We start from the raw sequence: 13,895 nt of genomic DNA on the forward strand, positions 1-13,895 counted from the left end.
CCGCGCACAGAGATTGCCGTGCCCATGCCGCTACCACGAGCTCACACAAGATCCTTCGCATCGTGCTAGCTCTCGGGGCAAGCATCTTTCTAGTAAATTAAGAACCCTAACCCTATTCATTTTGTATATGTTAAGCTCAAATTTTTGGGTTTTCCTGTCAGATTTTTCTATAGTTTTTTGGTTTGATTAAAAAAATTAGTGAATATATTTAAAATATGATTAAATATTCTAGGATATCTTACCATTTAATGGAAATCTTGTATTTATAATTTATAAACATATATAAACTTCACTTATTTATAACTTATTTATAACTTATAAATGTATAAATATATAATGTATATATATATTTATAACTTATAAACATATAAGTGTTTTTCTTAAACACTTTCTAGTGTATTCCTTTTTATTCTACCATGTAATGGTTGATATGCAATAAGATTAATCTTGTGTTTATAGATTATTAGCATGTTTATAATTATAGACATTTATTTGATCAATTGGATTAATAAGTAATAATAACATTACTATTGAGCAAACCAAGCATTACTATAGAAAATTATTTAATATATTTAGGAAATATTACTGTAGCACACCCATAATATAATTATTTTACATTAGTTTTAATAACTCATATAGATTAGCATGTGGTTATTAAATATTTTAAGAAAATTATTACATAACCATTTATATAGTGAAACATGGTTATATAAACATGGTTATAACCATGTATGTTATAACCATGTTTATGTCACTATATACACATGTATATAGTGAAACATGGTTATATAAACATGGTTATATAGTGAAACATTTTCCTATATAATTTTTTCATATTGGAAGTTCTCACATTATAGTTTAATATAGTTAAAATCTGGAGAATCACATAAAAAACTTATTGCTAATAAAACATTAAATGATCCTGTAATAAAATTTTATCCATAATGAAATGGTACAATTAAGATGTTAACATATTTAAATTTAAAAATTATTTATTACATATTCTTCTTTATTTGCATATACGAATTATTTCAGATCTTATTATAACTACGCTTTTTTTGAAATATTTTTGTAACTGAATAATTTCTAAATTTTAAATTTGGATTTGCATAAATCTTAATGGTTTGGGAATAAGACATATGATGCAAGAATTCAAGAAAGCTATTATGTATACTAAAGTTGTGAGGGCCAAGTGTATTAAAAGAATCCATCATATATTACACCAAAGTGAGAAAAATTAATTAGAAAATTGTAGATAGATAATTAATATTCTATAATGCGTGTTATAAGGTGTGTATATACACACACACACATACACACACACACACACACACGCACACACACACACAAAGATATTATATATATATATATATATATATATATATATATATATATATATATATATATATATATATATATATATATATATATATATATATATATATATATATATATATATATATATATATATATATATATATATATATATATATATATATATATATATATATATATATATATATATGTATATGTATATATATGTATATGTGTATATGTATATGTATATATATGTATATATATGTGTATATATATATATATAAATAGATGGATGGATGGATAGATAGATAGATATATTATATGCATGTATGTATAAGGTAATATGCTAATTATAGTACTATAACATATTGACTATTCATTTGGAATTGAATTTGGTCCATCTATTATTATATATAAACAGGGTCTAAACCTCCATTACTATACTTATTTCCATATCATAAACACTCACATTAATGGAGATAATGGGTATTGTAATCTGTCCCTGGAGGGTAAAGTATTTTTGAAAGTGCTTTACTTCAGTATTTGGGATTGTATTTTTGTTTCTATTCCTTTCTTTCTTTACTACATTTAGATTTATATTAGCTTTTTGCCAAATCTAAAATTCTAGCTATTATTGTGCTTAGATTTATTTTTCCTTCTGATCTTTATTACATTCTTTTTTTCCACTATGCCACGTCACACTTGAGGTTATTAATATTGCTTTGTTGAATTAAGCTTTTAGTGTTATAGGGTGTGATTATATTGGTGTGATACTTGTTCTTAGAATATTGTGATCTCTAGCTTTCATGAGATGTGATTACATAGCTTTTTCTATTCTTGGTGTTTTGTTATATGATATAGAATGTGATTATGATATCAATTAAAGAGATATAAATGATATAATTTGGTTATTGGAGAATGTTCAAAGATTGAATTTATATGATTGAATGGATTTTGGATTGTGATAAGAAAATTTATTATTATGGAGATAACTTTGGAAAAAATTAAAGATTTTGCAAGGTAAGTATCAACCCTTTAATCTACCATCTAATCCTTTGCCTTTACCTTTTACTCTTTCTTAACTTTTTTTTTATTTCTTAGCTTGAGCTATTTTCTTATATTCCTAGTGTTCTTTCCTCATCTATAGTGTTTTCTTCTCCACTTTTATGATTATCATTCTCAATCTAGTGTTGAGTTAAATGTTTTTTGTCTTCCTTATACTAATTTAAATGTTAAGCATATGCGTGTAGTTGAGAATCTTGATTTTGTTTTGTTAGTAAAGTCTTTGATCAGTTTTAGTGTTTTAAAGATTGAGTCACTTTGGCTAGAGTTTCGAGTTGAGTGCATATCCCCATTTGTGAGTCCCATTGAGAGCTTATACTTTATCATTTTTGCTGAAGAACTTATGTGTTCACTTGAGAGTGTGGATATTTTTATTGATTTTCTTATTTCAAATGTTGAATTGTGTGTTAATGTGAATCTTTTGATTATATTATGGTGACTAAAGCATTTTATGACAAGAAGTCTTTTATTTTCTAAATTTTAAACACAATAGTAGAATTGATTGGTACCTGAGAGGAAAGTGTGAGCTTGCCATACCTTGCTCGGCAAATTGAAAATGTTGTGAGCAAATTTATAGTGATGTGGAACTTGATATAAAGGAATTCCTTTATGCTTTTTTTGTTATGCCAAAACGTAATCTCATCTCCTAAACACACCTCATCACAGTGCTTGCCCAACACAGGCATTTAGATCAAGCAAGGCTTATCTTTAATTGAATCCTATAGTAGGATCTTTGCTCCTATTGGCTAGCATTTGCCAATAATATATAGTTTAGTGATATTTTTCAGCCGGAGCTAAGGCCAAGTATATATACAGGTAATTTTTAACTTTTATTACTAATGTTCTTCTTTTTATTTCCCCATTTTTGCATTAACAACTATTAAAAATTCTTCTTCATCCACTTTTCTTTCTTTTACTTCTTTAATTTTTTTCACTTTCTATTATTTACTTAAATGCTTGAAACTTTTTTTTCTTCGAAAGAGAGGATGGATGGGAGTCCAATCCTAACGATGGAGTGAGGATGAACAAATACAATAATGAAGTGATGATAAATAATATAAATTGTGGAGTGAGAATGAATATAACTAAGTCCTAATAGAATATACAACCTTATGTAGTAAACCTAAACAAATATGATAGTGGAGTGAAGTTCAATATAAATGGCAGAGTAAAGATTAATATAATAAATCCAACTAAAACTAATGCTTTAAAACTTTTTTCTTTTTCAAGAAGAGGGGATAAAAAGGATATGAAAAATAAATAGAGTGAATTTAACCTCCCATGTATGGTGCTATAGGAAAATGAGGGTTCTGAGTCTGGGTCTTGAATATTAACTGAAGGAAAGACCCAGAGTGCAGCACGTAAAATAGAGTTCTCCTGAGAGCATGAAACGCAATAGGAATCATAGAGAAAAATCATATGCTTTTAGTACTTACAAGAGAAATGCACTTCACAAATAGAATGTGAGTGATGAGCATTGCATCAAGGCTTGTCAGCCACCTAGAAACCAAGGAAAGATCTTAGAAAAAGAATGAAAGCCTACATTGTAACTTATAGGATCCTTGTTCACTTGTATTACCAAGGAAATATCCTTGTAAGCACGCAATGCTCGACCATAGATCTGAAATGACACATGGTGATTTCAAAATTTCAATTATAAAGAACTCTTGTTACCTTTGTTTGTCTGGCTTGAGAGTTCCCCCAGTTGATACCACTCATTGTTTTGGCTTTCCTTGTCCATGCCACTAGCTTGTTGATCGGCCATGACAAGTGTGAAGTTTAGATTTCTCCTCCAACTACATCAGAAGAAAACCAAGAACTCTTTCTCTTGGATTGGCATTTGGTCCATAGCTCCAAGTCAAGAGCATCATCAAGATCCATGAACAGTGGCCTCAAGGACTGAAACTTAGCAGCCTCAGCCTCACTGAGCCCAACATCCAAGTCGCACATCACTGTTGATTGCAAAAACTTATCTACGTCATTGCCAAACGCAGTTAATAGGTTCCAGTCGATTATAGGGAAGTGGAGGTTGTCTAGAAAAAAACCATTAATGATAATCCTACAGAAAGAAAAGAAGGAAATACCAGCATTGGAGTGCTCGACGATGAATGGCTTCTTGGCGAGGCATAGATATAGGTATGTGGAAAGGCACCTTGGACAAGAAGTTGGAAGATGGAAGCTTGGAGGTCTCACGATGAGCACAAGATGGCCTCTCTTCTCATACTCGGACAGCCTCACAAATTTCTCCTTGTCGCTGCGCAAGCTCACGTCCCAAGTGACAGTGAAGATTGGAAGTTTAGTTGGATCAATCAGCTCCGCACACAGCTCGTCCATGGGAACACCATCGGGCTCCTCGGTGTCGTCAATGATGCCACTGCAGTTGCCAAGCGTGCCATCGTTCCCAGGCAAAAAGTTCACCGGGAGAAGAACAAAAACTGGATAGAGCTTGGCGACGTCGCTCTCCCAATCGCGTGCATCCTGCCGGATTTCCTCCAGAACCTCGAGAGCATCATGCATGGATTCCATCTTGCGGGGTGGTGGCAGGAGACGGTGATACGTCTCAGCGAACGTCGCAAGCTCCTCACCGAGAATCCGGGCGTAATCTTTGATACCGAGGTGCGCCGGAAGAGCTTTCTCCACGAAGACATGGTGGAACTCGCTGAAGCATCCGATGAAGCTGTAGAAATCACCTGCGAGGCATGGAACTCACTAAAGCATCTATGAAAACTGAGCTCACCTGCTGGGGCATGGACCGCCACTATGAGCCTCAAGCCATAGATTTTTCCTGCAAAGCATTGCCGGCTTGGATTGATCGGCTTCATGGACTGCTTCTCCAACTGAAATCCATGCTTGTTTGTTATTCCTCTAACCCATGAGCTCGCTAGGGTTTCCTATAACCCTTTCATGAGCATAGGCAGTACAGTGTAAACCCTAATTTGCAATATGAGAGTAGATATTTTACGACGACGATATTTTTGAGAATTTCATTCAGTCTATGATCATTGCCACCGTGCGTTGGACGACGATTTTTCGTTTGAGTGGACATCTATGGTTTTTATGCAAGATCCACTTTCTCCGCTCCTCGCTCGCTTGATTCCGCTCAAACGACAATAAGTTTCCTACAAATTTTTTCCTCATTACTATATCTTTACATGGGCTTCACACTCCTCCCTTTTGGAGATACTTCTTTAAATGACCCCATGCATTCCTGGCTTGCACGAATGCGGGCACGGTAGGTAGCGTGCGCTATCGTTCCCGCAACGCAATCTCTGGATCATACGATTAGAGCCTTCCCTCCCCCAAGGAAAAGAAAGAAAAAAAACTCAGGAACTAGTACCACTTTCATAGCGACGAAGAGGTGCCAAAGATCTACAGCCATGGCGACTCCACCGGAGTCACAACCGACTTAACCTGGGAGTATTGGTACAAGACCTGCTTGCCATTTTCTCGTCCAATCCCACTCATCTTGTAGCCACCGAATGGAAGTGCCGGGTCGAAGACGTGGTAGCAATTGATCCACACCGTCCCGGCTCTCAAGGACCGCGTCAATCGGTTGGCCGAGTTGAGGTCCTTGGTTACTATCCCTGCCGCGAGACCATAGGCTGTGTCGTTGGCTCGTTGGATCACCTCGTCTATTGTTCTGGAAGGCGAGAAAAGTGTAAAGAAAGAAGTAGAATTCTCGAGAAAATCTAGTAAGTTTGATTTGCTACCTGAATTTGAGTACCGACATCACCGGCCCGAAAATCTCTTCCCTGGCGATTCTCATGTAATCCTGCCGAGGCAATCAATCAGTTAGAAAGAACACCAAAAAAAAGAGGTGATAAAAGATCTCTTTTGCAAAGAGAGAATTGTGTTACCTCGACATCGGCAAAGATTGTTGGCTCGATGTAAAAACCGCGAGAACCAATGCGGCACCCGCCAGTAACCAGCCTCGCTCCCTCGCGCTTTCCAATCTCCACGTAGCCAAGCACTCTGTCAAACTGTTGCTGGTCAACCTGTGCAATCCACCGTGCTTAGTTTTCTTGCTATGAGCTCGCATTATAAATCTTTCGTACCACAGGCCCGTGATCGACGCCACTTTGGAAGGAGTCACCTGTCACCCGTCTCTTTGCACGGTCTGCAGCCTTTCTCAAAAACTCGTCGTAGATACCTTCCTGGACAAATACACGAGACCCCGCCACGCAGCACTGGCCCTGAAATTCCCGCTTGTAAATCCAAAGGCACCGACGAAAGGCCCGACGAAAGAACCGACGAAAGAACTGTTGACGATAACTTACCACATTAAAGAAGAGCGCTAAATGTGCTAGCTCGACAGCTACATCAACATCTGCATCGTCCAGTACTATCATGGGGGACTTCCCTCCCAGTTCCAGACTGACGGCCTTGAGGTTGCTCTTCGCAGCTGCCTCCATGACAAGTTTTCCCACGTCCGTCGAGCCGGTGAATGCAATCTGCAACACGATATCCTTGTGAGCGCCCGAGAGAAACCCGAAGTTTCCATTCGTTACCTTGTCCACATCGTTGTGACTAGAGATAGCAGCTCCCGCCGTTGGGCCGAAGCCAGAGAGGATGTTCAGGACGCCGGGAGGCAATCCAGCCTGCAGCACAGATTCACGAACTCCAGTAAGAGATCAACAGCACAAACGAGAAAATCTACAGACCTCCTTCAGCAGGCTTGCACAAAAGAGAGCACTCAAGGGAGTCTGCTCGGCAGTCTTCAAGACAATTGTGTTGCCAGCAGCAAGCGCGGGGCTGATTTTCAAGAAAAACATGATGAGCGGGAAGTTCCATGGGATGATCTGGCCCACGACACCAATCGGCTCGAGAAGAGTGTACGCGTGGTAAGGCCCATCGATTTTCACGGTCTTGCCACAGATTTTGTCAGCGAAACCTGTACAAGGAGCTCAGGCTCTTTACCGTTTAGAGTGTAGCATTCTACCTGCGAACGAACGAAGAAGCCGAAGGGCCATTGGCAAGTCCACATACTTCACCAGGTCCAATGGCTTTCCATTGTCCAGAGTCTCGAGTGCTGCGAGCTCGTCAAAATGATGCTCCAACAAATCCGCAAACTTGAGAAGGATTCGCCCCCTGGCCTGAGACAAAGCGAAGCGAGAATACCCATCAGACAACATAGACTAAACATTCTACTCACATATCCAGACAGTCTGGGCCAGGGCCCATGATCAAAAGCTTTTCGAGCGGCCTTCACGGCGACATCAACATCCTGCTTATCTGCCTCGGCTACTTTCGAGATCACTTCTCCATTCCGGGGATCCAAAGTTTCGAAAGTCCTTCCTGTAAAGCACAGAGCTCTTAGTCCCACAACATCATCTTACGAAAACGGTCGAATGTACCGGAGACAGCATCGACAAACTGGCCGTCGATGAAGAGCTTGGTATACTTGACAGACACGGGCGCTGGACCGATTGGCAAATCAGAGATAGTAGAGGGTGCCATGAACGACGACGGAGGACCCCCTCGGCCTTTTCTAACGCACACCAAACTTCGCAACTCTTTTCCGCAACACGCCTTTCGTTAAAAACCTCCGTGTCCTTTCTCCCACCGCTTTGTCCCGGCGCCTTGAACTGCACAAAAGAAGAGAAAGAGGGGCTTAAAACCTCCACCAAACAAACCAAAAGTATTTATACAGTACCAGCAACGACACAAGAGCAGCACCAATATCCTCTTCGTCTACACGGCAGCGGTCGAGGCACGTTGAATGGACTGTTAAGAAACGAAACGAGAAAAGTGTATATTTAACAAACAAGAGCGATAGAAATGGAGCCACATTTAAGAAGAAAGACACTCAAACTCAAACTCTTGTTCTTCAGACACATCACATGGATCCCTTCAATCGTAAACCTCATGTCAACGAGGTCGTGCTCAAAGATCAAAGCTAACCACGCATGCCGCGGCATGCAATCTGGGAAAAGTCAGAGAAACCCGTAATTCAAGGCTCAGTTATCTCATGCAAGAAAAATACACATTTTCCCAGAGAAAAAAAGCGGGCAATCGGGTCAAAAACGCAAGAAAAAGGAAAGAAACCAACCCAAGCAATGCCCTCAGGATTTTCAAGTTATCCACTCAGGGCAGCCTCAAAAAGCTACCAAGTTTTCAGGTCTCAAAGATTTTTAAAGCATCATCGGGCAGCACGCACCACAAATCCTGCTCACTCCTCTCAGACAAATGCCTCGTTCGATGCTTCATTAGCAATGGCGCTAGCATCAGACTCGTCATCTAGATTCGAATCATCCCAGAGGAAGGAAGAAACTCTACACAAGAACAAAAAATGTGACTGTACTTATATGATTGACGAGGCTGTCGATGCTGCCGCCTCGCATCATCTTCAGCAAGCCGTCGATGTCGCCCTCTTGCGGCAGACACTCCACCATTGAGCGGCGCAAGCGCTGCTTGACTGAAGAGGGCCCAAAGAGCACCCAAAACCCTAGCCTCCATAAACCCTAAAACTCGAATGTAGACCTATTCTGCCACGTGGCAGAACTTTGCCACGTCGGAGACCTCGGCTCATACTCACAGGTAGATCACGTCTTGGCTGTGATTGGCATTTTTCTCCTGCGCTGTACGCTGCGATTCTAGAAATCGCGAATCCAGTTTTAAAATGATGGCGATCGCGATCACGAGTAACTGGGTTTTTCGCTGAATCGTCTTTGAAATCACGCAATGCTAAGCAGAATCTTTGTGACTGGAGGGATCATGCTGCTCGCCATCGCGATCGCGACGGATGGAGCTGCCGTGGATTCGCCTCCTCCTCCTTCGTCGTGCGATACCGCCAGGGCGATCGAGGCGCTCCAAGATTGCCGCGCAGCCGTGGATGCGAAGACCGGGACGGGCAAGCCCAGCGCTGCGTGTTGCGAGGAGCTCAAGAAGGTCGGCAAGATCTGCCTGTGCGCGATCATCAAGGAGCCACCCAGAGGAGTGGAAATCGAGAAAATGAGGAAGGTCCCGCCGCAATGCGGGCTTCCAGGCCCCGACTCTTGCTGAACACCCATGTTCTTCCCTTGTTCCTCCCCTCGCCCCATGTCATAATCCTGTTTTGTCCACTGTGGCACATTTCAATGTCATAGCGCTATTTTTCACGCCACGCAAGCGTAGGGTTTTGTGTTATCCGTGTCATGTGAAGCTGTAGGCGTTCCGGCGTTCTTCTTCTCTCGTGGATTGCGGGAGCGCTCTTCCGGGGCGATGCTTGGCTTACATTCTTTCCCACGATCGCCAGTGCTCGCGGCCGCGAAGAATGCAGGTAAGGGTGTAGTTTTCTCGGCGATGGCTCGATGTAGATTTGTGCTTCTAGGGAAGCAACCGGATTCACGCTACAAGGGGACTATCGAATTGCCTCAGACTAAATTCAGTCTCAAGGCAAATTCCGTGACGAGAGAGCCAGAGATTCAGAGATTTTGGGAGCAAAAGCAATTGCTCGAGACGATTACACAGAAAAATCAAGGGGTACACTCTTTTTTCTTCTTTGTTTTTTTGTCTTTTCTTATGGTTTTGTTGCTCCAGGAACCATTTACGCTTCACGATGGTCCTCCATACGCTAATGGCGATTTGCATATGGGACACGCCTTGAATAAAATCTTGAAGGACTTCATCAACCGCTACCAAGTATGTAAAATGCCTAGCTTGGTATCCAAATTTTGTGACTTCATGGTATTATCAGCTACTTCAAGGACGAAAGATTTTCTACGTTCCTGGCTGGGACTGTCATGGTCTGCCTATCGAACTCAAAGGTAATCTCGCTTTGTTGTGTCGAATATCACATTATTTGAATGGTTTCTCGACTAGTGCTGCAATCCATCGACGCCGAGGCGCGCATGAAACTCTCTCCGATTGAGCTAAGAAAAAAGGCGGCGGAGTTTGCCTTGAAAACAGTTGATCAGCAGCGCAGCTCTTTCCAGGTTTGTTTTCGTGTTTTGACGAATCCATCACCGAAGGTTCCTTACCTTTATTTTCGTTTGCTTTTGTGTGTAGAGATATGGAGTCTGGGGTTCATGGAACAGTCCCTATCTCACACTGCAACCCGCATACGAAGCTGCTCAGGTGAGTACGTTATTTTAGTCCCTCTAGTTCGCTTCTTATTTCGTGCTGGCAGATCGGTGTATTTTGTCAAATGGTTTTAAATGGATACATTTATAGGGGTCGTAAACCCGTTCATTGGAGTCCGTCGTCTGGTACAGCTCTTGCTGAAGCTGAGCTCGAGGTACATTTCTTCGCCTTGGGCTGAATTTCTTTCAATAACTCATCGCAGTATCCTGAAGGTCACACTTCTCGAAGCATGTACGCTGTGTTTAAGATGACATTTGCATCAGACAAGTTTCCCAAAGAACTTGAATATCTTCTATCAAGCCTGGGTGTCGCTATTTGGACTACAACTCCTTGGACTATTCCCGGGAATACGGGTATGGATAACTATTTCAAAACATGATTTATATTTCTTCCTTTATTTCGTCTAGGTGTTGCTGTCAATGATAAACTCATGTACTCAGTTGTGGAAGTTGTTTTTAACAACGACGACTCTTCACTTGGAGGTAAAAAATCGACTAAAGCTGGACGAAAATACGGGAATGGGCTCTTAAAGCCTGTCGTGAGCCATCTGATTGTTGCGGCTGACTTGGTGTCATCACTCGAAGACAAGTGGAATGTTCAACTTGTTGTCAAGGGCAGTTGTACGGGATCAGCCTTGGAGTTTTGCAGGTTTGCTAAAGGGTTAAATTTTCTCTGCATTGAAACATCGTTTTGCAGGTACAAGCACCCTTTGGAAAATCGAGAAGGCGTGATTGTTATAGGTGGAGATTATATTACGACAGATTCAGGAACCGGTTTGGTGCACACAGCACCCGGACATGGTCAAGAGGATTTTGTGACTGGTCAAAAGTATGGTCTTCCTATGTTGTCACCAGTGGATGACAACGGGAACTTTACGGACGAAGCAAATGAGTTCGCTGGGATGAGCGTACTAAGCGACGGTAACGAGGCAGTCATAAAGGCACTGGATGCCAACTCGTCTCTGCTGATGGAAGAGGCTTACGGTAAGAACAATTTACAAATGTTTCCGAGGATTGACTCTCGTATAGTTCATAAGTACCCGTATGACTGGAGAACAAAGAAGCCGACAATTTTCAGAGCTACAGAACAATGGTTTGCTTCGGTTGAAGGCTTCATGCCACTTGCTCTGGCCGCAATAAAAAACGTTGATTGGATTCCCTCACAGGTACCTGTTTTACTGATGCTGTGCTTGTAACTCTAGTTTTTTCTAGCTTGCAGGGAGAAAATAGGATCACGTCAATGGTAAGCGGGAGAAAAGAATGGTGTATATCGAGACAAAGAGCCTGGGGTGTACCAATACCAGTTTTTTATCATGTAGACACTGGTGAACCGCTCCTCAACGAACAGACAATCTCTCATGTTCAAGGTAAGTAGAACAATTATAAGGTTTGAGATACCGTTGCTGAAAGTGCATTTATTGTAGCCATAATTGCTCAACAAGGAAGTGATGCATGGTGGTCACTGACCACGGAGGACCTCCTTCCAGACACTTATAAAGCAAAAGCAAGCAATTACAGGAAAGGGACCGACACAATGGATGTGTGGTTCGATTCAGGTTGAGTTTGCCGATTTTGCTGTTTGAAGATCATGCTGACACGTCCCTGTGCACGTCCAGGAACGTCTTGGGCATCCGTTCTAGGCACGAAGAGATGGCCCGCAGATGTTTATCTAGAAGGAAGTGATCAACACAGAGGATGGTTTCAGAGCTCCTTGCTCACGAGTGTTGCTACTAAAGGTGGGCCAGCAATAAAGTTTGAAACATGCTCGTAACGGCTTGGATTTTTCTTTTTGTCAGGAGTAGCTCCTTATCGTCAAGTGTTGACGCATGGATTTGTTTTGGATGAAAAAAACGTGAAAATGAGTAAATCACTCGGCAATGTAGTGGACCCGCGTAGCGTGATTGAAGGGGGAAAGAACCAAAAGGTAACTACAGAAAACGAAATCGCCATGAATCACTGATTGATTGTTACAGGAACAACCGGCTTATGGAGCGGATGTGTTGCGCCTCTGGGTTGCTAGCGTGGACTACACGGGGGACGTAGCAATCGGGCCACAGATTCTCAAACAGACGGCAGATGTTTATCGCAAACTGCGAGGAACACTCAGATATTTGCTCTCGAACCTTCATGACTGGAAAGTATGTAAAAGCTCCGCAACTTTTCTGGTTTTTTACTGTTTCGTTTTATCTTCAGCCAGAGCTTGAGATCGAGTACGATGACCTTCCTGGAATAGATAAGTACACTCTCTTCCAGCTCGCCAGCGTAATGGATAGCCTCAAGGACAGCCTAGACAAGTACCAGTTTGGAAAATTCTTCCAGGTTGCGATACAAGCTCCGCCAAAGCTATTAACTCTGTGATTTCGACTTGAATGCAGTCGGTGCAACGGTATGCGGTGCTTGATCTGTCCAACTTCTATCTGGACATTTCGAAGGACAGATTATACGTGGGGTGAGCAAGCTTGTTTCGTTTGTATCTTCCATCATTTCTCATCAGTTTTCCTGCAGGGGCACTGATAGCTTTACAAGAAGAAGCTGCCAAGCGGTTCTAGCTTCCCTCTTGCTGTATCTGGCCCGTGGAATATCACCCGTTGTCCCACACTTGGCAGAGGACGCATGGCAACACCTCCCCTTCTCGTACATTCTACCAGACGGCTCCAAAGCCGAGAGCGTGTTTGAGGCGGGGTGGCCCGAAGTAGACCCGAGATGGCGAACGATTTCCGATCGTGACAAGAAGCTATGGTCACTTCTTCTAGAGGTGAGTGTCTTAAAACTCTCTTTGCAAATAAGCAGTGGCGCTCGTTTGCATGCACAGCTTCGGGTGGAAGTTAACAAAGTCTTGGAATCAGCAAGGATGGGAAAGCTGATAGGAGCAAACCTCGACGCAAAGGTTTGCCTTCACTTGGGAGGGGAGGACGACGCACTCCTCCACTCCACACTCCAAGCCATGGCCGGCTCCGAGGATGGCACCGTCGATAAGCTACACGTTATATTCTTGACGTCACAGGTAAGATCTTCCTCGTTAGATGTTCTTTCGATTCGCACAGGACCAACCAGGAGAAAAAAATAACGCTTCTTTTCTTTCTCGATCAGGTGGAAGTTGTCGATTGCGAAGACGCAGACTGTGCATACACGGGGAGCTGCAAGCTGGAGGGAAGCGGCGGCCGTGCCTGGATTGGCGTGAAGCGAGCCGAGGGACAGAAATGTGAGAGGTGCTGGAAGTACTCGCCCGCCGTGGGAAGCTTCACGCTCCACTCCACGCTGTGCGAGAGATGCTACAAGATCGTGGAGGCCCTCCAATCGCCCGCACTCGCCACTTCCTGAAAGCTCCAAGTTTCTAGGAAGGGGACGATGGCATATTCTGTCAAGCGGAGCTTTCCGTTTGGCTCCCGAATATTCTGTCTGGGCGGATATTCTGTCCTGGTTAGGGCTCTTGGTTATTAAGCGTCTTCTTCTACT

The 13,895-nt window shown here is 42.1% G+C and overlaps 2 protein-coding genes and 1 non-coding gene across 3 annotated transcripts; 1 reads left to right on the top strand and 2 right to left on the bottom strand.

Moving 5' to 3' along the window:
* Positions 1–5,494: 5,494 nt before the first annotated feature.
* Positions 5,495–8,810, bottom strand: LOC9632783 (aldehyde dehydrogenase family 2 member B7, mitochondrial). Its single transcript, XM_024669656.1, has 11 exons — positions 8,033–8,810; positions 7,734–7,964; positions 7,532–7,674; positions 7,319–7,472; positions 7,041–7,270; positions 6,888–6,977; positions 6,657–6,830; positions 6,435–6,572; positions 6,237–6,374; positions 6,090–6,151; positions 5,495–6,019 (listed from the first exon to the last, which is right to left on the bottom strand). Exons 2-11 carry the CDS (start codon positions 7,834–7,836, stop codon positions 5,749–5,751), a joined length of 1,503 nt encoding a protein of 500 aa, XP_024525424.1. The 5' UTR covers positions 7,837–7,964; positions 8,033–8,810; the 3' UTR covers positions 5,495–5,748.
* On the bottom strand, positions 8,553–8,639 carry LOC112347350. The gene has a single exon (XR_002992744.1). It is a non-coding gene; the product is annotated as a small nucleolar RNA SNOR75 (small nucleolar RNA).
* Positions 8,811–9,520: 710 nt separating the features above from the next.
* LOC9632784 (isoleucine--tRNA ligase, chloroplastic/mitochondrial) lies at positions 9,521–13,880 on the top strand. The gene is made up of 21 exons (XM_024669619.1): positions 9,521–9,637; positions 9,689–9,840; positions 9,898–9,999; positions 10,055–10,124; positions 10,180–10,292; positions 10,366–10,434; positions 10,487–10,594; positions 10,643–10,793; positions 10,848–11,088; positions 11,137–11,423; positions 11,469–11,605; positions 11,659–11,806; positions 11,864–11,995; positions 12,056–12,175; positions 12,236–12,363; positions 12,413–12,577; positions 12,633–12,758; positions 12,815–12,888; positions 12,945–13,194; positions 13,252–13,443; positions 13,530–13,880. Exons 1-21 carry the CDS (start codon positions 9,580–9,582, stop codon positions 13,758–13,760), a joined length of 3,054 nt encoding a protein of 1,017 aa, XP_024525387.1. The 5' UTR covers positions 9,521–9,579; the 3' UTR covers positions 13,761–13,880.
* The last annotated feature ends 15 nt before the right edge of the window (positions 13,881–13,895 follow it).

Source organism: Selaginella moellendorffii, unplaced genomic scaffold (genome assembly GCF_000143415.4).
Source record: "Selaginella moellendorffii unplaced genomic scaffold, v1.0 SELMOscaffold_0, whole genome shotgun sequence".
Classification (NCBI taxonomy): Eukaryota; Viridiplantae; Streptophyta; class Lycopodiopsida; order Selaginellales; family Selaginellaceae; genus Selaginella; species Selaginella moellendorffii.